General features: G+C 38.6%; 1 protein-coding gene across 5 annotated transcripts in view; it reads right to left on the minus strand.

The window, feature by feature from the left end:
- Positions 1 to 25,819, minus strand: part of ZFHX4 (zinc finger homeobox 4) — a 174,413-nt gene that overhangs the window by 4,535 nt on the left and 144,059 nt on the right. For 4 of the 5 annotated variants that reach the window (XM_074944204.1, XM_074944205.1, XM_074944207.1 and 1 more), the window contains exons 5-9: positions 22,352 to 22,468; positions 15,598 to 15,731; positions 15,248 to 15,448; positions 12,744 to 12,861; positions 6,084 to 11,477 (exon numbers count right to left, since the gene is read on the minus strand). In XM_074944204.1, coding sequence (XP_074800305.1) covers positions 6,084 to 11,477; positions 12,744 to 12,861; positions 15,248 to 15,448; positions 15,598 to 15,731; positions 22,352 to 22,468 — 5,964 coding nt within the window. The remainder of the gene's footprint in view (positions 1 to 6,083; positions 11,478 to 12,743; positions 12,862 to 15,247; positions 15,449 to 15,597; positions 15,732 to 22,351; positions 22,469 to 25,819) is intronic. The other variant, XM_074944208.1, reaches the window with a different exon arrangement.

A 25,819-nucleotide genomic window follows, 5' to 3' on the forward strand; every position in this document is an offset into this window, starting at 1 on the left:
CCTGAAAAGACTGTTGATTATACAATCCTGGTCATGGAAAGGTCATCATTTGAAAAAAAGAAAACACCATTGATGCAATAAGAATGAAACCTTATATTATTAATTTAATGGTTTAAAAACTGGAATTATCTACTGCCTTAATCAACCGTTTATTTACATGTATGGATTTTCATTAATTATAATGTTATATTGCTTGAAAGCAACTGCTCTCATACAAATTATGGCCCTGATCCTGCCATCATGTTTGTGTGCATGAATCCTTGCTTGTATATGGACCCCTCTAGATTTTTGTGGGAATGCAACGTGGATCCGTTGTCAGGGTCAGGATCATACTTATAGGTATAATGCTAATGTTCCTGGCTGAAAGTGATTTTCTTCAGTGTGCTCCACAGCAAATTATTAGAAAAGAAGCACCATGCGAGTGTTCCCACTAACTGATACTTTGTCAGATCTCTACTTTGTTATTCATTTTAACCTCTCTGATGATATACCCACTTGTTCTTTACCTGAGAAATCTAGTAATGATGGAGCTCACTACAAGTAATTAACTATCAAATAAAATGAAATTTCCCAAATTGAAGTGGGAAAATATAACAATACCAAATAAAGAAAGGTGTTTAGCTAATATCAATGGCAAATGACCATCCAAGACACTGACAAAAATAGCAAGGACAGCAATGCTATTCATTATTAGGATACAGCACAGTTCACATTTTCATTTTTGAGTGTACAGACAAAGCTATTCTCTACCATCATGACAATCAGGTCAACACAGCATTTGCTGGGAGATAAGTGTATTAGTATTAAAGTCCATCTACACAGGAATGCTGTTGTTCTCAGTTTACTTGAAACATGCAGGCATGATTTCCAACTCATTAGAGAAGGAAACCTAAGTGTGTGTTGGTTTTGTTTGGAGGATGCATGCACAGTACAAGTGTGTCTCATATATTAATGGAAGAAATCTTTGCTATGTTTCAAGTACCAAATATAGTGTAAGTGGCTGGTAACAATCTATTTTAAAGCAATTTCTATGAGATCTGTAGTTGGCCAGGAAACTAAACGATGGCACAGGGTAGAAAAGGGAATTTAAGAGGTTGTACGTTGTGGCCAAGTCTGTTTTCAGAGACAAATAAACTTGGTAGAGAAATGAACACACAGAAAGCCTAATGTCCAAAGGACAGTAGGAGTAAAGCAGCCCCCAGGAAAAACTTATGAGTGCATGGATAAGAGAACAATATTGCAGACTCTATAATGGAGGTTAGATGAGTATTAGCTACATGGAAACACTAATCTAGTGGGCAAGAATGAAGTTTAAATCATCAATATCCAGGTGCTTAGCATTACTTAGGAATAAAGCAATTAGAATTCAGGGGGAATGATTATCAGATTTAACACAGAGACCATTTAGTGGTAGCCACAGTATCATTACTGCTATTTAATGGTGAGGGCAACGCTAAGGAGTTAAAATGTATTGTTAGCAGGGATTAAATAGTATAGGGACACAAGTCACAATGGTCATCATTAAAGAGTCAGTAATTGCTGCAGTTACCGTACAGTGGTATCTGAGATACTGTTGCTTCACCCTATACTTTCAGTAGGAAATAACTGTGGAAGCTTTGTAGTGTCTGTTGAAAATGTATTTGATGTCAACCACCCTACAGGAAAAAGGCATGGATGATGTTATCAATGTGAATTGCTACCCCAGCTTTGTCTGCTGTTTTTGAATCATACTCCTTTGGGCTCAATAGCTATTGAGGGTTTTTACAATTCCTTTGCATTCCTCTTCTCTTTCAGCCTCACTCATCCTCTTGCCCTCAATATACTCACAATGCTGCTGGCTACCTCACCCATCCACCTATTTTATTTTCCCATTATATTCTTTGGAATTTAGTTGAAATGTACAAAAATCAACTAAACATCTGAGAACACTGCAGCAGAAAATAGTAATAATGGGTTTGTTACAGGGAAGTGTGGATTGAGAGTACCTAAAACTCAGTACAGGAGACCTGATGAATCTCATTCTCCCATATGTGACATTAAGATAACAGACTGGACAATTCACTAATTATAAAGAAACGTTTTAGCTCTGCTACCTGTCTCTTTTAAGTGGCTGTTTTAAGTGGTTTTATAGCAAACTTGAGGTCTCTCTCAGAGGAATCTGAGACAAACAAGATGAATGAAGAAGGTAACAAGGGTTCAAAGAAGAATAGAGAACATGATTTAGGGCCCCAGTCATGAGAAAAATAAGTGCTGCTGAATCATATTTCGCTCTCGATAAGACTTCAGGAACGACTGAAGTGCACATTACCCAGTGATATGCACATTCTTGGAAAAAAGCATGCTGTGAATCTTAAAGACAGCCTTAGTCTTAAGTGATGAGCTCAGACTCTAATGAGCATGACTTGAAGATCCAGTATTCATTGTAGAAGCATGTTGAAGCACGAGTGTTCTGATAGGGGAAAAACACAAATTAAGAAGAATACAGAATATTAAGTTTGTTAGCAGAGGATGAAAAACTATAAGTGAGACTTCTAAGCTAAAAGCTCTTCCATATGCAGCATATTGTAAAATAGGAGTGAGGCTGAAGAGTGAAAATAAGCCAGACTTGAAGTATATCCTAGGAAGTGGAACTCCCTGAAAATGACCATATATACGCTGAACAATCATAATAATAATGCTGAAAAATTATACAGCATTTGATGTCTCTAAGGTGGTGTATTTAATTTAACAGATCAATCATAAGACGGTATTTCTCATTTGAAGAAGTTCATCCTACGGGGAGAGGTTTTCTGGGAATAATATCATAGAACCAGACAATCTTTCTGACCTGAGAAAATAACTGTGCCCAGATACACATGAATATGTCTAAATTTGCTTGGTGCATCTATCCAGAAAGGGAGTTAATATATTCTTCCAAGTGAAGTAATCTTTGCCAGTAAAGGTCCAGTTACACCACTGTGTTTAATGAAATTATTAGGACCAATTTCAAGTAGTTTAGGCTCAAAATTTAGATTTTCCATCATTTAGGAAAATATTATTTTTCCTTGCCTGATGGTACAGGAAATGTTGCATGTTTAAAAATTTATTTAAAACCATTTTGAGGGAAGTTAATAATTTCCATGCAGTGTTGAAACCCAAACAAAAGAGTGTTGGGCACAAGAACCTGAAAATGAAATTGATTATAAGCCAAGTGAAGCTGATCAAGTTAGTTTCACTTCCTAGAATACGTAAAATGAAAAATGTGAAATACAAATGAAGACAAAAGGAAAATTCCATTTTAATTATTACAGTTTCACTAATGCGGTGTCTTAGTAATAACAGCAACGACATTCTATAAAAATGTGCATTTTTTTATGTTGACATTGTCCCTTTAAGATCACAAAACAGACTGGCCTTTGCTGATGAAAACATGTGTGAACCCTGTAAACATTTATGCATGTGAGCAGCTATTCACATAAGCCTTCCCATTAAATCAATGGGATGGCTTGTGTGTATGTGTTAGCAGGTCAGGACCAGGAAGAGGAAATGACACACAAGCAAAAAATAATAAAATCTGAAATTCAGAGCATGTACAATAATTAAGGAACAGGTTGGTAACCCCCCTGGGAGCAGACTTCAGGAAATCCCTCACACAGTTAGTAAGGCAGAAATGGTATTCTGCTGGCTGCAAATGCAGAAAAAGTTAGAAGATTACAGCCAGTGAAGAGTCTGCTCAGAGGCAGACTCCAAGAAGGTTATGCTTAAACTTTTCCCAGCATCAAATATGGATGTATACTGTCACCCAAAGCATAGCAGAGGAGATGTTAAAAGTGGGTTAATTAGGTGTGGAGAATAGTAGTGTTGAACACGTATTAGAGAACTTTTAAGGATAATGAGTTCTTTTCAGTAATGAATGATTAAACTAATCTATTTTTATTTTCACTTCGACTACTACTCTATTATGTACCATTAGGGAATGAAGATTTATGTATGCACGTATTTACTGGGCAACAAAAAAGGGATGCAGGGGCACCTTAACATATGGTTGAAGAAAAACTTAATGACAAAACTCTACTAGCCAATTTACACCGTAGGGTTAGACCATAATGAACCGATTAACCTAAAAAGATGTGAGATGAGAGGGGCTGAGAATCCATCTCAATTGGTGATTCACTGAATATGCTACTGTATTAATGATTTAAATTTATCTCAAATAAAAGATGTTGTGTGGAAATTAGACTATCTGATAATTCAACAATCATAGACCAACTGGTCTGTACTACCAAACATTTCATCTGTGCATTAATAAGGGAATAATTTAAAGAGAGATGTGAGTTTTCTGGGGCTTGCTATACCTGAAGATGAGGTTGCCTAAGGCCATTTAGCTAAGTTATGTAGACAAATTATATTTATCCCTAATTTCTATAAACAAAGATTAGCCACTTTTGGACATATACATTATATACAATTAAGAGGAGACTAAATGAATATATTGCAGTATTTCAAAACTACTTCCTATTTGTTTTATATGCACTTTGTATGCCAATAACTGACAAAAACAGAAGGGCACTCAGCCAGAGAATCCATTGTGGAAGGAGAGCCCTTCTGACCCAGTGAATAGAAAAACAAGATGCTTTGACCACCACTTAGGGAAGCAATGACATGGTCATCATCAATCAAAACAGAACTGTGTAGAACAGGAGCTACTGCTACAGTTCTAGTCTGACTGACCATATTGGTGATTGAATCAGTAGCCCTCCCGGCAAAGTAAGTTGTTTACATACATCAAAATTTAACAACCTAAGGCAACACAAATGGAGCCACTTACATGAAGGGGCCTTCCCCCTCCACTCACTAATTTTGATGTGTAATTACTTGATTTACCTGTACAATCAGGTAGGTAGAAACTAAATATTAGGGTTTGCATCCGCAATGGTGAACCTACAGTGAACTCTGCCCACAACACTGGAAACCATTTAAAAAAAAAAAAATCAGATGCCTTCTGTCAGTGTTCAACGAATTTTTGATACAGGAAGCCTAGTTCCGTAACCTCCGTGAAACTATCTGCATGAGCAAGCGCTTCTCAGTAAGAGTAATGGAAGCAAAATGATGTGCCGTGTCAACTGCAGCACTCTGTCTAAATCACAGCAGATGTTCGGTTACATACACCGGCCCGAATGGCAGGATGAGCGTGCGCAGCACCCATACAAACCACAGGGGGCTGCACAGGCTCCAAACCTCTCAGGATCCTGGCCTCAATGAAATAGTCCATAAGAACTACCTCCAGCGGGAAAGTCCTCCTCTTAACCCGCCAACTACTTTAAAATATTCTGAAGGTTTCCAGTAAAAATCTGTTTTACATTCAGTTAAACACCTTTTGAACTAGGCAACAGATTCTGAGGAGTCCATTGGGTGGTTGCATAAGGCAGGTTTTGGTGTAAATTCTACTCTGTGTTTCATAGGCTGTTATGTTCAGTTTCATTTTTGCAAGCCATTAAATATAGAATGTTAATCTACACTTTGTGTAAAGAAATCTCAACTCAAAATAACCAGAACAATAATATTAGATAAAATGTTATGGCAGGCAAGGCTGCCTAAGGGCTCGTCTACACAATGCATTAGTCTGCACTAGTGGAGTGGGCACTCGTGTGTTGTGCACTATCTGGCCCATGTGGATCCTGCCGGTGTGTACTAAAAAAGTTTCCTAGTGCACATTAACGAAGTCCCGTTTCAAACAGTACTACATTAACGTGCACTAGGGAACTTTTAGCGCATGCCAGCGGGGTCCACATGGGCCAGTTATTGCACAACACAGTAGAGTGCACTATACTGGTAGTTACACAATTTAATAAAACTTCTGGAAGTTGGATTTCAATTTAATTCAACTGAATTTCAGTTTTGGGAGAACCAGTAATATTACCAATTACCTACTGAAACAATCCAATAATGGGCTGAGTGTAGCCAATAGCAGTACTTTGATGCTCACAGAGAAGTGATAGGAATAGGATATCAATGCACAGTATGCTGTTCTTCACAGGTGGTCGATAACTACACAATATCATTAAAATTAATCAAATAAGTAATTCATCCCCTTACTGACTTACTGTTTGAACTTTGTGGAAATCCAGGCAAGGAGGATGGACCATTCATTCCAGGCAGAAGAACAGGAGGAAGGCCAGGGAGTCCTGGGTAAGCTGCTGGCAAACTGATACCATGAAGTGAACTGCTGTCCATCATGCCGGGCTGCTGTACTGTTAAGCCTAGCACATCTGTAGCCTTCTTTATACGATCCAATTCCTGCTGTGCCATCAGCTGTCTAACAGTTGTGGGAGCTAAATAATCTTTCTCCCGATCTAGCTGACTTCCTACAGTTTCTCTCACTTTTGAAATATGTTGTTTGGAAAAGATATGGTCTCTTATAGATAAACGTGCAGAATACTTCACCCCACATAGAGAACATTCTGGCTTTGTCCCATCAGTTCCACTCTGATTTATCATGAATGGCTTCCCTATGTTAATTTTGAATTTCTTTTCTTTTGCCCGGGCATTCTGGAACCAAACCTGGACCACCCGTTTGGGCAGACCAATCTCATTCCCTAGCATTTCACATTCTTGCATGGTTGGAGTCCGATAGTCACTAAAGCAAGCCTTGAGGACTTTAAGCTGGAGGTTACTCATTTGTGTTCGAAAACGTTTGTGACCTGGTCGATCACTATTTTTGGATTTAAAGGGGTTGTTAGCTCCAAATGGGTTGGGTGAACTTGGATCCGCAATGCTTGATGTTTCACTGCGATCGGCATTATCATCGGCATCATCAGTAATGTAAAAACTTTGGTCATGATCACCATCTTTGTCACTGAAATGTATCGATGGGCTAGTTAGGGAGAAGAGAAACTTTTCATCACAATTCTCAATTGTAGGTGTGGTTGCTGTTTTTGAAAAAGAATCATTCACAAGTGTTTTTGGCTCTTTGGGAGATGATACAGGTTTCACATCCCCTGAACTACAAGTCACGTTTTCCATTTCATTGTTTCCCTCATCTCCTGTTGTGGCATCACTAATTGCTGTATTAATTGATGAAGTCTCATCAAAGTCAGTCTTATTTTGATCATACCCAGAGTCAGCAGGAGGGGCATTCAGATTTTCTATATCCTCACTGCACTCCGCTTTGAAAGAAGAAGGGCTTAAAAGATTCTTTGGGGACATCTCTGCAGTTTTACTAACAGGGGTTGACACTGTGGAGGCTAATTCATTTTCACTTGATAGATCAATCTTTGTTAACGACAGTGACGGATAATCAAAAAAAATATATTTTTGTGGGCTTTCTCCTCCATCTTCAGTTGATATTAATGGACTTGGAGGCAAACTATAACCTGCCTGTTTTCCTTCATTCCAGTGCCGAGAGCGAATGTGACTTTCCAAAGCTGACTTTGCTTTAAACAGTGCTCGACAAAAAGGACATCTTTTATGTGACTGGGCTGGACCTACTGCACGGAACTGTCCTTTTCTTTCTCGGGCTCGTGTGTTCTGAAACCAGACTTGTACTACTCTCTTTTTAAGTCCCACTTCACGTGCAATATGATCTAGCATCTTTCTGGTGGGATTAGAATCTAATAGGTATTTTTCATAGAGTATTTCCAGCTGCTCTGGAGTAATGGTAGTTCTCAAGCGCTTATCACGATGTTGGTCTTCCCCACTGTTTCCGCCTTCCTTTTCACTACAATTATTATCTTCTTTATCATCCAGTTTTCGTTTAAGTGAGCCAGAAACTGTAGCAGGGTGCGATGTGTGTGATGAGCTCGTCTGCTGGGGCATCTGAGCAAGAGAACTATTAAGCAATTGTCCAGTCATCAGAGGATTATTGGGGTCAAATATCATATAGGGCATATCCATGGGTCTTTCTAAAAACTGAGAGTGAAGAAATTGGTTTTGGGCTGCTAGGAAATGCATGTGCTGGTGCTCTTGCCAAAGTTCTAGAGTTGGAAAGGCAACTGTACACTGGTCACATTGGTATTGTAATAACTGAGGAGGTAGACTGTTCTGTAGAGAAGTCATTGAAATTGATATAGGACTAGAAGGAACCGGTGTGGTTTGTGACGCAGAAGGAGGTCGTCCCACCATCTGTGGTTGTTTTTGCTGTTGTGACTGAGAGACTGATGGCTGTAGATCAGAGGAAGTTATTGGTGCAGATTGTACAGGTTTGGTGCCTTGTGAGGTGGTATCAATTTGCTTAGGGGTGATGTCATTTTGCTTTGGCTTTTCTGTTGCCTCAGGTTTAGGAGAACTCTTCTCAGGCTCTGGTTTGGGTGATGGCAATAAAGGAGTACTAGAACCAGAACCAGAGCTTGCTGCTGTCACAGTTGTACTTTTTGATGAGTCTGTTTGGCCAGAAACGGTGAAACTTTTATATAGCATTTGATCTGTGGCATCCATGGAATCTTCTGTTTGGCTTTCATCTTGAGCATCATCATCTTCATCTTTGTAACACTGTTTTTTCTGGTGTGTAATTAAATCAAAAATTCTGGGAAAAACTACATTGCATTTCTTACATTGATATTGCATGTTGCTAGTTCGAATATAGCGCTCATTAGTGAGTTCTCTTTTTTCATTATCTTTAGTTTCTGCTTGATTTTCATAACTTTTGCGAGCTTTCTGTCGTGCGTTTTGGAACCATACAACAATAACTCGTGTAGGTAGGTTAAGTACAGTTGAAAGTTGTTCAATTTCATCATCCTTTGGATAAGCATTTGTGTCAAAAAAATCTTGTAAGACCCTAAGCTGGTAGTCAGTAAACCTAGTTCTAGATGATCTCTTGCTGAAAGATGCATCAGATTTGTAATGCTCTAAGGAAGTGGGTTGAGGATCAATTCTGATATCTTCCAATACAGTTATGGGAGGATTACTAAAGTTGTATGGGGAATCTTTATTTCTTTGTCGTTCCTTAAAAAGTGTATTACGAAACCAGTGTTTGATAACTTTTTGGGAAAGGCCAGATTTCTCAGCCATTTCTTGAATCTGTTCTTCACTTGGAGAATTGTTAATATCAAAATAAGCCCGCAAGATTTTTAACTGATCATCTGTGATTCTTGTACGTGGACGCTTGAACTGAGAATGTCGTAGGAAGTTGGGATCTAATCCTAGCTGCTGCTGACAAAGCTGAGTAAGATCTGCGGACAAAGTATCCATTGGTGGTAGTTGGAGGGCAAGCTGAGGAGGCAGCGCAGGATGTTGCACTGGCTGCATCATAATTGGAGGGAAAAGCGGAAGATCTAATGAAACAGGCAGCTGGACCTGAGGTGGAGCCGAAGGTGGTGGCGGAGGGGGCGGTGGGGGCGGCGGAGGTGGAGGCGGCGGTGGCGGGGTGGGTGGAGGAGCTTGCAAAGGAGTGGGAGTTGTATTTTGAATTTTTCCACAGCTGGCCGAAGAAGGCTGTGAAGGAGTTGAAGGCAGGGAAGGGGGAGGAGGCGGGGGAGGAGGCGGGGGAGGTGGGGTTTCTGGAGAGGATGGTGAAATTGGGTAAAGTTTGTCATAAGCCTCCCTGTATTGACGGGCAAATTTCTCCAGTGCTCCATAAGGAAAAAACTGACCATGCACATGCTCTTGATGACTCTTCAAAATAAGAATGTTAGAAAATAGTTTGCTACATGCTCCACATTCCAGTTTGTCAGTGTTTTCACCTTCACTGGTCTTACTTTTTTTCTGTACTTTTTGTCTGTTTTCATTATACTGAATAACGAGCTCAAAGCCAAAATTCTCCAGCAAAGCTTTGGCTGCGTTTCCTCTAGCCCCAGAAGCTATTCTAGGTGGTGGAATGGTCGGTTCTGAGGATTTCTGCTTCTTCATATCTTTGTTCTCCTTTAGTCCTTCGCTTTCATTTGTCAATTCTTGCTTTGGCTTTTCTTGTTTCTCAGAAATCTCTTCTGATTCTTTATATGATGGCATATCCTTTATCAGCTGGCAGTCTGCACTTACTAGACTATTTTGCTCCTGTTTCATTAGTTTGCTACTTTGCTGCTGCTGTTTTTGTGACTGAATTTGGGGTTGTGTTGATTGATACTGTTGTGCTTGTTGCTGTAAGATTTGTAGTTGCGTTTGTCCAACATGGTGTTGGGTCTGTATCTGCTGCTTTAAATCTTCTAGCACTGATCCTGTCATCCCTGCCATTCCAGGCATACCAAATGTGGCAGAACCAGGCAAACACAGGTCTGGGCTCAGGCTAAATTCTGTCCCAGGTATGTAGAATGGAAAAAGGAACTGAGGCTGTTGAAATTGCAGCAGTGCTTCTGGTGTCATGGGAAAGTGAGGCAAAAATGCAGGGTTTAGAAACTGGGGCTGAAAGAACGCAGCTTGCTGTTGCAGTTCATGTTGTAATTGCATTTGAAGTTGTGCTGGTGACTGGGATGGATGATGTGTGGGCTGAGCAGAAATTAATTCAGAAGCTTGCTTTTTATTTAATTCTTTGGCATCTAAGTGGGTATCTTTGCTGTTAACTGCTGGTAAGCTCATAGAATCTAGCATCCCTTGGCTAGGGCTATTAACATTCCCTGCTACACTATTTCCACTAGTTATATTACCACTTGGTTCTAATTTTGCAGCCCTTGCCTTAGTCTGATGAAGCACAGATCTCATATGGATTTCCAATGTAGAACTTTGGCTATATGCAACATTACAAATGCTGCATTTGTAGGGTTTGTTATCAGTGCTGCTGTTGCTTTCTTGAGGGACAGGACTTGATGCTTCCTGCAAAACCTTTTTGAGTTTATGTAAATGAGACACTGAATTATAATGGACCAAGAGAATGTTCTTTTGAGTGAAAGATTCTTTACACACTGTACATTTATATGGGCGAGATGGATCTAGAAATTTCTCCATAGTAAAATTTGGCCCTTTTCTAAAAGGTAAGGTCCGCTTTGGTTCTGAGCCTATATCATCTGGAATAGAGCTACTATCACTTCCTACAGGACTTGCTTTACCTTCCTGGTCCATCTCATATTCTCGTTCTATTTCCTGTTCTAGTGCATGATCATCTTGTGCCATACTTTCACTTTCTGCCCAGAGTTCACCATTTACAGGTAAAGATGCATACAGCTGCTGAATTTCAGCTTCGTTGAGTTCAGGGTGGCCTGCTTCCAAGTGTTTTTTTAAAGCCTGGAATGTACGGAAGCTACGTTGACAAAGGCTACACATGGTAGCAGCCCGAATAGCATGATACTGGGAATGTATCTGAAGCTTCTGCATAGTCTTAAAAGCCAAGCTACAATGGTTACAACGATATTTATAGACATGGCGATCAGAAACAGATAGTTGCTGCTTCTTTTGCTGTTCATTCAATTGATCTGGCAGTGATTCGGTGATCTTTGTATCCTTACTGCTGCTCTTATTCCATTCTGGCATTTCAGTACATTCCTTAGGTGGCTTCTGTTCCTCAGTCTTAATTTCCATTCCAGTTTTTGCTTCATCAAGCCCAGGAGTATTTTTCTCATCCATCAGACTGTCACCTGGTTAAGGAAGACAAAGAAATATCTTTTAGACATGTAACATTTGAGCATAGGCAATATTATTATTTATCTTATCACCCTCAGTGTCTAAGGACCAACCAAAAATGGTCCCTGATTGTGCAAGGTACAAACATAGACAGTCCCTGCTCCAAATTGCTAACAAACAAATAAGAGAGACAGATAAAGAGTAGGGAAAAGGGGCAAACATACAAGCAGAATGATCAGTGAAGGTGACCAACAGAATGTTAGTGCCACAATATTTTTTGTTAATTCTTAGGGTGGGGTTCAGTTAGTTAAACATAGAGATGAAGGAGGGGAGGAGAAAGCAGAGAGAAGGGATGCTGAGGGGGACAGGGCACGGAGAGAAGGTATTAAGGGTGGGGGCTGAAGTGAAAAGACTGAACAGGGGCTTGGAGCAGACAGCCTATTAGCACAGGGGAGAGTGTGTCTGGAGTGAAAATTGAAATATGGGCTGGATCCTAAGGACCCATTCATCTGACATTCCTATTGGCTCTAGTGAGAGTTACAGATAGCTCATTATCTTTTAGATCATGTCCTATATATTTTTAAAACGGCAAGGGGCTTATTTTCAAAATGGCCACAGACAGCTGCATGCCTAATTTCTACATTCAAATGACCACAGGTGTATACTAGCTCAAGTCAAGTATTTGTACAATGACATGGACAAGATGCATCCAGTTAGATATGTGCCTATGCAAAGAGCCAAGTTCATTGCTAAGCTGTGGCATTTACAGAGGCCCATCTTTGAAAATCATGCCCTAGATCAGTGGTTCTCAAAGCTGGTCCGCCGCTTGTTCAGGGAAAGCCCCTGGCACGCCTGACTGGTTTGTTTACCTGCTGTGTCCGCAGGTTCGGCCGATTGCGGCTCCCACTGGCCGCGGTTCGCCGCTCCAGGCCAATGGGGGCTGCGGGAAGGGCGGCCAGCACATCCCTTGGCCCGCGCCGCTTCATGCAGCCCCCATTGGCCTGGACCGGCGAACCGCAGCCAGTTGGAGCCGCGATCGGCCGAACCTGCGGACGCGACAGGTAAACAAACCAGTCCGGCGCACCAGGGGCTTTCCCTGAACAAGAGGCGGAGCGGCTTTGGGAACCACTGCCCTAGATGACATCTTACTATTTTTCTCCTGTTACCTCTTGTTAATGTTTGTAACCAAAAAAAGTAGTACTGTACCAAGGAAGAATCAAGTGGTTTGCTCCAAGAATCATTCATTTAGATTCTCCATGTCTGGTCTTTTGTTTGCATACCTGAATATTTCCCAGATCCTTCTGCTGTAATGGTAGCAGGTGTGTCACGCTCGGATTTCTCTGAAGGAACTGCAGGCAATAGCATACTATTGGGCATCATCATATCTGGTACAGGAACCTTTAAAAAAGCAAGGAGACAGTATTACATTCAAAGAAGAAAACACACTGTTTATCAGTGCATCACACATGGTTCAAAGCTTGTCACACAGCAAAATCCAAGGGCTTGATTCAGTCCTGGATTACAGGCCTGTGACCTTGGGCAAGTAACAGTCCCTCCATGCCTCCGTTTCCCACCTGTAAAATGGGATTACAGACCTAACCCCATACATTAAAGACTGTGAGGTGCTCTGACACTATGGGACTAAGGGCCATATAAATACCCAGATAGGGGCTGAATTTTCTGTTTGGTGTCCGCTCAAGAATGAAGCACTTGGAATGTTTGCCCAAAAATCTCTTGAGCCATTACTGTGATACATGAGAGTGAAAAGAATATATACTTTGCCCACTGAGAAAAATAATTCTAACCACATTCAAATCTGAAATTTTAAATTTAGCATGGGCAGAGTCTGCTCAGAGAACTAATGCCTTTGGTTGTGGTGGGGAGAGGGTGGAATGAAAAATAGTGATTGCAAACATCCCACAGATGAGATTTTTAGGAAACGTCCATTTCCTTTGTGATCAGGGAGATCAGATGTGGACAGGGCATGTTACTCTTAGATGCAATTTATACTGAGGCAATTTATATGAGAAAGATTAAGTTTTCCAATAACACCCCCATCGCTAAAATTCTCTACAAAAACCCAGAAACAAAACAACCCCCTCCTAAACTTATCCTAACATCAAAACAGGAGAAAATCATTGATATGGGGAGAAAAAAATAAATCCTGCAAGTAGAGGATTGCTCCACAGTTTCTTCAGCCTCTTATGATAAAATCTTATAATGTTCAGTGTATTTAAAAAAAATAAAGTTTCAATCTTTTTCCAGGATGAAGATACTGTTGTGACAGTGTAAACAGATGTTTTACTGACTTCTAAACCTAGCTTTTCAGAATCTGGTCTCCAGCCAACCTATGGAAACAGCAAAGGCAGGATCTCACTCCTTCCCCATCCTATTCACCTAAATTAACTGAAGCCACATTGCCTTGTGGTAGCTATATACTTTTTTTCCTGGGAATCTCTATGTATCTGGAATGGAGACGATATGCATCCCTAACTATGGCCCCCAACTGCATCCTGTCTCTGTCCCCTCCCCAGTGAGGACCCTGGACCTACACTGCATCCTCCACAGGATCTGAGTAGAGAAGGGTACGGTGTGAAGGAGGTCCTGGTCCTGGAACTTTGTGGGATGAGGGAGGAATCCCCTCCACACATGTATCTTGTGCCGCTGTAAGGTGCACAGTGTACACATAGCCTAAATGCTAAAAAACACAGCAATGTAGTTGGCCTCATTAAAAATCACAAAATTAAACAAAAATAAAAATTTAAGAAATGCAAAAGTTACATTTCCAGCCTACATAGTATTTCCTATGTGATGGGCCAAATATTCTGGTTTGGCAGAACTGTACTTAGTACAGAACTAGGGTCAGCTGGGGATCAGCTGAGCTCCTAGTACAATGTAGAGAGGTCTCAGAAGCTCTCCATCCAGCCCTCCTTTTCCCTGGTCACACATAGGAATCAGGAGCAGGGTGGTGTAGAGCTGCCACACTAGCTCTATGGGTAAAGAAATCACTGGGTGGAAAGAGGACTCCTCAGGGGGCTGAATCTGTGGGCTTTAGAGAAGCTTTCCTCATAGAAGAGGCAAAAAACAGCCAGAACAGACGAAAGAACTGGGGCCTGTGTTTTCTGGTTAAAGCTGTGATCCAACAACTATTAACATCATATAACACATGCCAAAATGACATGGTATATCACAGTATACGTTGCTTTTATATTTCTAGCTGAACTTGAGGAATTCATTTGAATATTATATGTTATGAAATATGTTCAGAAAAACTCATAATACCAATTAACACTAATAAAAATAATACTTTGCAGTAGTACTTTTTGCCCAGGGAACTCCTACTATTTTACAAACAATAAGTTAATGTTCACAATACCCTTGTGGGATAGATATGAATACATCCAATTTAGAGTTGTGCACTGAGGTACAGAAAGGTGAGTGGCCTGATTTTTCAAAGTTGACTTAAATGTAAATTATAGGGTCTCAGCATCTTTGAAAATCTAGCTTCAGTGACTTGCCCTAGGGACATAAATTACTGATACAACTCGGGGGGAAAGGTGGGTGAGGTAATATCTTTTATTGGACTAACTTCTTTTGGCGAGAGAGACAAACTCTTGAGCTTACACAGAGCTTTTCTTCAGGCCGCAGAGCTAGGAACAGAATCCAAAAGTCCTGATTCTCAGTCCCCAGCTCTGGCTACCAGAATACTAGGTCACAACAAATTCATTGTCTACATGTCTGAGTATGTTCCTGTCGAATATGTATCAGTATTTTGAATACTTACGGTCATAAGCAGTTTCTCCACACAGTCAGGAGACACACTGTGTAAATGGGTCAAATGAAGTTGGAGATGCATTTTGTTGCTGAGGACATCCTGGCAGAGGGGACAGCAGATAACGGGCTGCATTGAATGCTGTGACAGGACATGCATCTGGATACGATTTGGGTCCCTACTACTGTAGTTACAATAAGGACATTGATAGAACTGAAAAACAGCAAATGAAGATGCAGGGTATTAGTGTGTTTTGAATGACATGATAGCATTGCTATTTCAATAGCATTTGATCTCTGTTTTACTTTTGAACTACCTGAGAGAGTTCTATGAGGCAATGGAATTGTTACATTTTCTTTTACCTGTTCATGTCCAAATTTATTGTCCTCAAGAGGTTTTGATTTCTTAGATGCACCATCCTCTTCTTTTGCCTGAAGTAGCTGTTGTGTCCCTACCACGGTGTTCACTTTTGGCTCCTTCTCTGGTGTGATTATTCCTGTTCCAAAAACATAATTTTTTTAAAAAACCATGTTTTAAACTGAGAAGTGTTATGCTATAGAAAGAGCTGTGATTATGATGCCTTATAATCTCCCACATGGTTATGCTAAATATATAAAAGAATGTATTTAAATAAAACAATTTGAAACCTGGCAAATACAAAGGTGAAAACACACCTTTATCCTTGATGCAGACTCTAGAAATAAATTTTAAAATGGACTCTTCTGTCTTGTTTAGATAACCTTAGGTTGCCTTGAAAGATTAATCAATAACATGGTCTCTTCAGCATCTCAGTCTGAAATTCTCTATTACAGTAAATCAAATCAACTTTCACTCAGAAATCCTTGTTTTCCAAAATAGATAATTTTCTAACATTTAATTACCTTCTACCATTTCTAAAATGTTTGGGCAGTGAAATTATTGTGCTGCTTTGATAAGCCCTGCTTGGTTATAGTTCTGAAGCTAAATACAGTGAGCCTCTAAAAAATACAAAAAAACCCAAAAACCAAACAAAAAAACCTAAACCCACCCACCCAAACAAAAAAACCCCCCAATTCCAGACAACCTCCCAAAACCTACAACTCCATGCACACATTGTGGAAAACAGGATTTGAGCTAACTAAATACTAATTATATGCAAAAATCAGTAATTTTGTGTTGCTTTAAAGGTTTACATTATGAAGTTCTATACTGTGGTATTGTAATCAACCCAAGAATATAATTATTTTCTATAGATAGTTCTACTACTAGGTATTAAATACTGTATTTAATATTATGCCTGAACTAGCTGTATAACGTGGCCCAGTCGTGCACACATCAAAGAAAAGAGTGCAATTCTAATTTCCCAGTCCATCAGAAAATTCTTTCCAGCATCAATTTGCCAGATAATCTCTTTTGCTAGGCTGGATATTACAACAGCATTGGGTAGGCATGTCACATACATCTCATGACAAACACAAAACCTCATTTACCAACCATTCCAATCTCATCATAGTGCGGCATCATCTGACCCTTTTTCTGCTGTTTATTATGAGTATTTCTAATTTTAACTTTCAATTTTCACCATCTTCCAGTCAATTTGCAACTAAATTATTTCCAGGGTGAGGACACTATCACTGGACAACTGGGTGCAAATACATCTTGAAATGCAATGAAGCTCAACCATTGATTGCTATCAGACCCAACGTAAATATATAGTCCAGGGGTAATCTGATTGTATGCTGTGCATGAAGATTTATCTTGATTTTTTTTCAATCCACATAAGGTTCATATAAATGAACAAATTGCACCTCATTGCACAATAACCTAGTTTTAATTTAAAAATAAGGTCACGGATGTTATGGAAACAAGGTAAAGATGAACAAAGAAAATGCTTGTATTTTTCTCTGGAAAAAAACAAGAACGTTTTTCTCTTATTATATAGGCAATATAGTATTTGATATAAACAAGGCAACATTAAAAAAGAAGTAAAATAAAAGGACAGCTTTCAAGGTAAACAGAAAAAAACGAACAGACCCTGAGAACAATAATAAATAGTTGAATGCTGAATCATACAGAGGTATTTTCCTCAGGGCATTTTTTTTAAACACACAAATATATTGTATTACATATACATTAATGGTCACTTCCCCACACATTACATTTGTATTTGTTTCCTCATGTAATTACTTAGTTTCATGTAATTTAGACTAGTGATTCCAACACATTCCTGCTAAAATTTAAGTTTACGCCTGACATATTTTCCTACCTTTAATAACTAATTTGTCAACAAGCTTAGTTTCTGGAACTCCATCAAATTTCCACACTGTTCAGGACTGATCCGCTAGGCCTTACTTAGGCTAGTGTGTAGGGCCCAGCTTTTTAAAGGTAAGTAGGCATTGCTGCACTCAGCATTGAAATGCCTAGCTGATTTAGGAGGCCAAGTTTCATTTTCAAAAGGGATTTAGGCATTGAGGAGCCAAAATCCTATTGATGGTCAATGGCATTTAGGTTCCTAAGTGCCTAACTCCCTTTTGAAAATGAGATTTCACCTCCTAAATCAGTTGGGCATTGCAATGCTGAGCGCAGCAAGGCCTATATACTTTAAAGAGCTGGGTTTAAGAATTTTGTTTGATTAAGGGCTGCGGCATTGGGCCTTTGATGCCTAAAGGCATAATGTACATGACAACATTATGTGCTATCATTATATTACTCAGTTTAGTTTCCGATACTCCCTAGCCTATCAGACTCTATGTGGGAGTACATCATTATTATTTAAATACCTTAAATATGAGAATTATGGGAAATAAAAAAGTGACACTCTATTAACAGAGAAAGGTTACTTTTCAAGTCTTCGAAAGATGGGTTCAAATTATTAACCTCTCTTCATTTCCAACTGTCAAAAATGTCTAACAGTTGACTACTGTCTCTTATCTACATCATATGTCACTTTAAAAGTCCCATTTTAAAGATAATGGACAGATTCTCAGCTGGTGTAGATTGGTATTACTATAGGGCATGGCTGATTTACACCTGCTGAGGATCTGGCTCAAAATAAATAAAAAGCATATTTTTTTCCATATCATGCTATATTCATGTAGCATTTGTTACAGGAATTTTCTGGGCAAACTCTGCTTCCAGTTATATTGGTGCAAATGGATTAATATTGGTATGAACTGTTGGTGGAATTTAGCTGTGAGCAATAGAGAGAGAGAGAGAGAGAGAGAGAGAGAGAGAATGCATAGTGTGTTTACATTAAGCAACATTTTCTACCACTGGATATGATAACAATTTCAAGGGACCAATAACAATCATAAAACTCATATTTCTTGTTTCTATAGTTACAAGTATTGGTTTTGTAAATTTTCTTTTGTGTTTAATGTAAACCAATCCTTATAAAACACTGCATTTTGGGGTAATAAATACATAACAAAGAACAGTCCCTTTACTATGTTTACTATGCTAATTATATAAAATGTTAAAGCTAACCAAGGCAATTGAGGGGGAGGGGGTCTGGATTCATTCAACCATAAACGTTGCTGCTTTTTAAATGACCAAAGTTACATCTGGCATCAAGTAAAATAACAGTCTCAAATTTTTATGGTAAGCATTAGAAACCTAGGGCCTGATTCTCCACTGCTTTGCTCCTTGTGTAGTCATTTGCACCTGTGCAGAGTGAGTGGCAAACACTACCAGGTTAAATTAGTAGTGTTTCACACTATGCACCCACTTTTCAGAAGTATAAATGAGTATGCAAGGGGCAAAGCGCTAGAGATTCAGCTCCTTTTAGTTCAACTGATACCCGTGAAGTGCCCTAACACCTGATTCAGCTGTATATACTATATACTTTCACTGGTGAATTCACTATTTTGACAAGTTCCCTGTGGAGTGACAGAGCAAAGACATGGGCTTATAGAATTGGCACTGAAAAAAAATAGCAATTGAACAGTATTAAAGGGTCCTGATGTATGCAGCTTTTAGGTCATTTGTGTAGCTGGATATTCCACTGGCATTGTATTCTTAATATGCAATTTTAGAAAAGGACTAAATCCTGTCATTCTTTGTGTTTTAAATATACAGTTTTTGTTCTAGAGACATGCTATTTGTTGTTTTCTGGTTAACTGTGAAACACAGCCATAATTCATTTTATAATGTAAAATGCACAGCATTAGTTTAGTTGAATAATGTAATTTCAATGCATTTAGCTCAAAAACTAAGCTTAATTATAAATAAGCACTATGAAATAGACTAGTCAATGATTACCTGTCAGTTACGGAATTATTTAATTCATGTAAGATTGCTAGTACAAAAATGACATAATTCACTGCAATTCAAATGCAATCACCTACTTAATAATTCTAAAACCCTAAAATAAAAACAAGGGTCATAAAAAGGTTTATGTTAATAACAAGTGGGGAAAGCCTAATAAAACATGTGTCCTAACGAAATAAAATTCTGAAAAACCTTTGAACAAAAATACTGGTTTGTTATTTATGAATCAATGTATTTCATAAAGATCGCATAACTTAAGACTTGTGATATATCAGATGATGTTACTCAACTTCAAAATAATTCTAAAATTAAAATTACTGGTACAGCATTCTAATTAGAGTAGAATGAAAGGGTAATTTTCACTGCAATAATGAAGGTTAATTTCTATCCTTCCTCATGTTTACTACCTTATTAAAAAGTGTTCCCCTTAGCCATGGCAGAGACATATTATATTTTCAATGCAAATGTATTAATCTGGATAAATTCCATATTAATTCTTGCATTGCATAGAGCTGTAATTTGGATGATAATTAATCTAAAGTGGCACTAGATTTAAATGACAATATAAAGGAGGCATTAGTAGGCTTTTCTGTTCTGAATGAATATTCAACCAATATAACTTTCATATTGCCAAGTCTCATTCTGAAAGCTCCAGTCCTTGAGATAAGGTAAGCAATACAGCACAACATCTTACACAAACACACTGTTACTAAATAACATGTTAATCCTTTCTCCTCTAATAGATTCCATACTAAAGAGGGGTCACACCGCTTTCCTGTCTAACTTGTTAAGATTGTGATTAATTTATTGGTTTTCCTGAGATTTCTCTTGGCAAGACTTGCAACACTCAATTCATGAGAAAGCCCAAATTAACATTCAATTATATATAAGCAGTTATTCAGTCATTAGAAATACTTGTCAGCTGAGTTGAGAATTAAGACCCTGGCATGAGTGCTACATAAGCAGAATTAATTTAGAAAATTAAACAAAAGTTTTTAAAAGGTCAGTTTAAGAGTTTACAGTATAAATTGTTTTCTGTGGACGCTGAAAAGCATGAGGACGTTTGTTTTTATACGGCTCATACTGCAGAGATACCTTTGTAATTACTGACACTGGGGTGCACCACAATTATGCCATTTGTGTTATACTGCACCCAGCAGGCATCTGGGCATAGGTTTGCCCAATTAAAGTTGGCTCTTATGACAGACTAATCCTAGTGGAATCTTGAGAATTCCCCCACACTATTTCTTCCAGAGTCCATTTTCGCCGCTGGACCTTTAATACCTTCCTCCTGCCTTCACAAGTATGAATGAGTTTGCTTTACAAAGAGTGGGCAGAAAAGTCCTCTGAAGTGGATTCCGGTGCCCCCTAGGTAGAGCAAATGATAGGAAATGTGGCTGTCTCCTTTCCCTTGAAGCATTTTTAGGATGACCCACTGATTAGACAATGCGGAAAAGACCCAAGTCAGCTTAGGAGCATGGCTTTACTGTGCTGCAGACAGCTCTTTCCAAGTCAAAGAGCCAGCCAAGGGGGATATATATTTTAAACCACAACATAGTTTCTTCTTCAACATCATCTTTGTCATCAGCAGCCTTTTTGCAGTCTCTTGATCTCAAAAATAAAACAACTGAAGTGCAGCTGAGGTCTAAACTGTAACAGATATTGACCTCAACATGTCAACAAGCAAACTTAAACTAAGCTTTAATCCTTAAAGCAGTCTTCTGAATTAATTTGATATAGAAAGGGCCATCAATAAATATTTTGAATAAATCCAAAATTTTTAATATGTAGAGTGAATTACAAATATGGGCTAATTCGGGTTTAAGTAAACGTGCACGTAAAATTATATTTTCTGTACAACTGAATGTCGTTATGGAGAATACAAGTTCCTTTATATGCTGCTGTCATTGGGATACAGGGAAAAGATATATGACTACCTGAAACTAATAGGCTTCAACCTGTTTCAGCATTTCTTCTGCTTCAATGAATCCAACATAATGTAACTAGGTATAGCGTGCAGCAAAAGTAGCCAATGTAATATTCATTGTGACCATAGATTTCCATCTCATACATAAAAAACATGGATGAAGTCACATATTTGCCAAATCAAATACAGAAAAAGCCTTGGGTTTCTACACCAGATGCTGGCCCTGGGTTTGTTTGTGCACAAGTAAATGTCATGACATAGGGGTTTTGTTTTCAAAGACAGTAGCTTTCATTACTGGGATTTGTCTATTCCAGGAGATCAAAATTACCTAACTCATAATCCATTTTCAATGATATTTCCTCTTTCTTAGGCTGAATCATCTGTAATCTTTTTTGCTGGATTTTGGGGTTTTTTGTTTTTTTTTTCTAAATGCCTCAAATAAATGCCCCAAAAGAGGGCAGATTCTTGACTGTAAGTGGTCAGATGGCAAGAATGAAAACAAAAACCCAACTTCAACAACAATAATAATAACCCCACTCCTCACATTCTTAGGGCTACAAGAGGGACCAAATTTGATTGCAGAGAAAAAAGAATTCAAGTGGTATCTAATCCTATGCTTATGAAAAATTAATATGCCATCAGAGGAATCACAAGTACAGCTAAGATTAATGAAAGGCGCTTAAAAAATTACAAGCACACAAACTGATTTGATTAAAAAATAATCTCACTGGTCGTCCTGTAATATTCTTCAACTTATCCGCATCTATCCTGTCAGATGGTTATGATTAAAAATAGGTCAATGGGAGGCTACTGATAGAAATCACATGCAAAATGCACATGCAATGAATAGTAGTGGGAATGTCCAGACAGTTTAAAATGAAAGAGCATTTAATAGGATGGGGGGGGGGAAGGAAGGGGAGGACAAAATTCTAGCATCTTACCAGAGTCTTTACTAGCTTTTTTGCCTTCACTAGTGTCTCTCTCACTTGTGTCTTTATCATCAGCAACAGCCACTGATGTACTTTTAGCAGACCCTTCTGTATCTTCACCTTGTTCTTCTGTGGATAAGCACAGAGAAGAGCTAACTTAGTGACCAGTTAACATCAGTTAAAAACACAGCCTTTAGTAAGAACAGAATCAAAGGAAAGGGGAGGGGAGAATGAAGGAGGAGAAAAAGAATGGCACTTCCAAGTGATCTGATATGAATTATGAAAAATTTGCAATATTTCAGATTCTATCCAGAAATTACAAACATGACTTTATCAGACCATATACAGTGTTCACCAGTATGACAGATCTAAAGCTTCTCATTTGGTTCTCATTGGCTACAAGTGCTTTGTATAAAAATACACACACACACAGTATTGAACAAAAAAAACCCTCACATATAAAATGAATTTTAAAGCCAAAAAAGGAGAAAGAAACTCAAAAATAAATCCTATTAGTGTAGCAGTATCTGGCTAATTGCAGTATGTAAGTACTATATTAGGTATAAACCTTTGGCTTTGTTGGAGAACTCTCAGATTTTGTCTCCAGGGGGAGCTATACAGGGTAAATGATACAACATAGTATATTACTCTTAAGGAATCAGTATTACCCACACCTCACTTACGTGTTCACACAAGCTAGATTACATGGAAATCTTCACAGTAACTCAACCCTATTTAATTATTCTGCAAATCTTGGCTATGCTGCTACTGGTGGATTAATCTGTTTATGCAATTAGCTTCTATGCTGGGGCTGTGTAGCACTAATCCGTGAAAGGCCCACTGTTCCTTTTCATTCTGTGATCATTTGTCTCTCACTGTGCTGATGTCACATTTTAATGAATTTTTAGCAATCTGAGCAATGCCAGATAACCAGACTTGCAACTCCCTACAGCACGGCATGCTGCTTTCATTGCAGCACCAAAAAATAATAATAATATTTCCCAGTTTAGGTAGGAATTATATAAATTAGGAGGTGAAGGTAAAATAGGATTTGAAGCACCAGGCTGCTCAATTTCATAAAATCTTTAATGACCATATAAATTAACCCTGGAAAGGCAAAAGGTCACAGACACACATTTGCATACACTCTTCTATTCACTTTTGATAAGCAGAGCTTTTATGCAGGGAACATGATACAATTAACCCTTCAGGAACCACACAAAATGCAGCTACCGACATTTTAAGTGTCAAGCATTAACTGAAAATTACACACTGCATAAAATTTTCATTGTAAATGCTAGAGTGATTGAAAGGGGAAATAGTGGCCCTCTCCGCACCCCATGTTTTATTAATAACATTCTGACAAGAGAATGAAATATCCTCTGTCATATGTAGCAGCTGAGCACAAAAAAAAATTGCTACTTAGTGGCTTACTTGCCAGCCAAGCACTGAAACTGTACATCTAGGCAAACAACCCTGAGAAAGACAGTAGCGTGCTTATCAGATTCAAAACTCTACACAAAACCTTTTGTAAACTAGAAAGGAAAGAATTCAGCTGCAACTTTGAATTAAAGAAAAAAAAATCAAAGCAATGTGTCTGGCACCAACTTGCCAGTGTTTCTGCCTCAGAGGGCTCAGTATCAATGTCCATTTTTTAAAACAATGCTGAAAGAAAGGCAGTCACATCTTTTTAAAATAAATGTATATATAAAAATTACCATCAAAATGGAAACACACTTCTTGCTGCTTTAGCCTCTTCCCTCCCCCCACCTCCTCTCTCAGTGATGATTGCTAATCAAACATGGTAGGCATCTTAGTCACAGTTGGAAGTGAGGCTGTATTTGTAAGGGTGGCAGGGGAGCACAGTTTGGGATGCTGTGAGTCTGTGATCATGACTGGATTGGGCTGTGTTAATGCCAAGTGCACACACATGAGGCTCATATCCAGTGTCAGGTCCCATGGCCTAAAACAGCCTATTGCAATTCCTTTTCGACTCATCCTTGGGAATGAATGCACTGGTTCTTTTAGTAGATTTACTGGCCCATTCCCCCTGGGCTGGAAAATGAAGTGTCAAAGTGCTACTGAGTGTCCTTATCTTGAGGGGACATAAAATTGTACGGGCTATCGTGGCACACATTAATAACCCATTGTGTGTGTGTCAGGAAAAGAGCAAGAAAATTATGAAGGTACTAAAAGAAAAGCTACAGTATCATCTGGGTCTCATCAGACAATTTTTGCAGGGTGCTCTCCTGTTTTTCTGGTATGTGTTTTAAGTGTGAGAGAAATTCCCAGACATGTTCTCCTATACATCATCGTGGTGTCTGACCTCAGCCTGACCCTGGCAACAGTTTGAGAAATCTGAATGTGAACAAAGACTCTGTGTCAGCAGCAGAGAGAGATTGTGGGATAGACTTTCCCCATCAACTTAATCGCAAACAGCAGTTCTGAGGCCATAACTTTACATGGCTCCACCAAGCCACAAACACATAACCTTTAGAGGTGAAACTGCCCCCCCTCCACCCCACCTCCCTTCTGTGATTTTTCTCAGTCCTCTGGTACTCCCTTTGATGTAGCAAGGCAATTAGCTCTAATGTTCAAGTACTGCAGACCTGTTTTATGGTTTGGAAGGTGAGAGCTGTTTATTACAGGTAGGCTCCTGGGGGCCATAAAGGCTTTGCAAATTTTTAATCATGCAAAAAACTAATCAAAATGTAACTTATACACACCATAAAAATTAATATCATTATTATGCACAGTATAAACTGGCTGCCTCAGCTTTCAAAGGCACTCATTTTTAGAAAATACATTTGGCATTCATTTCAGAAATATGTATGGTGTTCATTTCAGAAAGAAATTTCATAGATAAAAAATGATAATGTAGTTGCTCATAGATTCCTCAGAAATAGTAGCAACTGTGTCTATGACTGCTGCAAGTTCAAACTGTCACCAGGTTCATCAAAGGAATAAGATGAAAATACAGTTGTTCTACTTAAAAGAAATTGTTAAAATTAGGAAAGGGGATAAATACTGAATAATCCTTCTGATAATTATTGAATTTCATTAGAGAGTAATTGTTAGGCATAAATACCAAATTATGCTATCATGCACGTCTGTGCTGACTTTCTACAAATATAAATTTTAGCATATTTTATTAGTTATTAATTAATTATTAATTACTATTTCATATTTTAACCAAGATGGATACCATTCAGTTCTTAAAATGTGATGGCTCCAGCTCAGAATAACAAATGCAGCAAAATGCAATATGATGGCACTTCAGATTTAAGAGCAAGTCCTAACACTCCGTTTTAAATTTACAAGAATTCTACCTATATGTGTTTACAAATGTCAGCTTTGAAAATAAACAGATCATAGGATTCAAATGGTTTTAATAACTCTTACTATGGTAATATGATATTTTTGTCACACCTGGTTTTATTTTATCTAGACATTGAAAACTCCCTTTGATGTTGGGTCTCT

The sequence above is a fragment of the Natator depressus genome, chromosome 2 (genome assembly GCF_965152275.1).
Source record: "Natator depressus isolate rNatDep1 chromosome 2, rNatDep2.hap1, whole genome shotgun sequence".
NCBI classification, from domain to species: Eukaryota; Metazoa; Chordata; order Testudines; family Cheloniidae; genus Natator; species Natator depressus.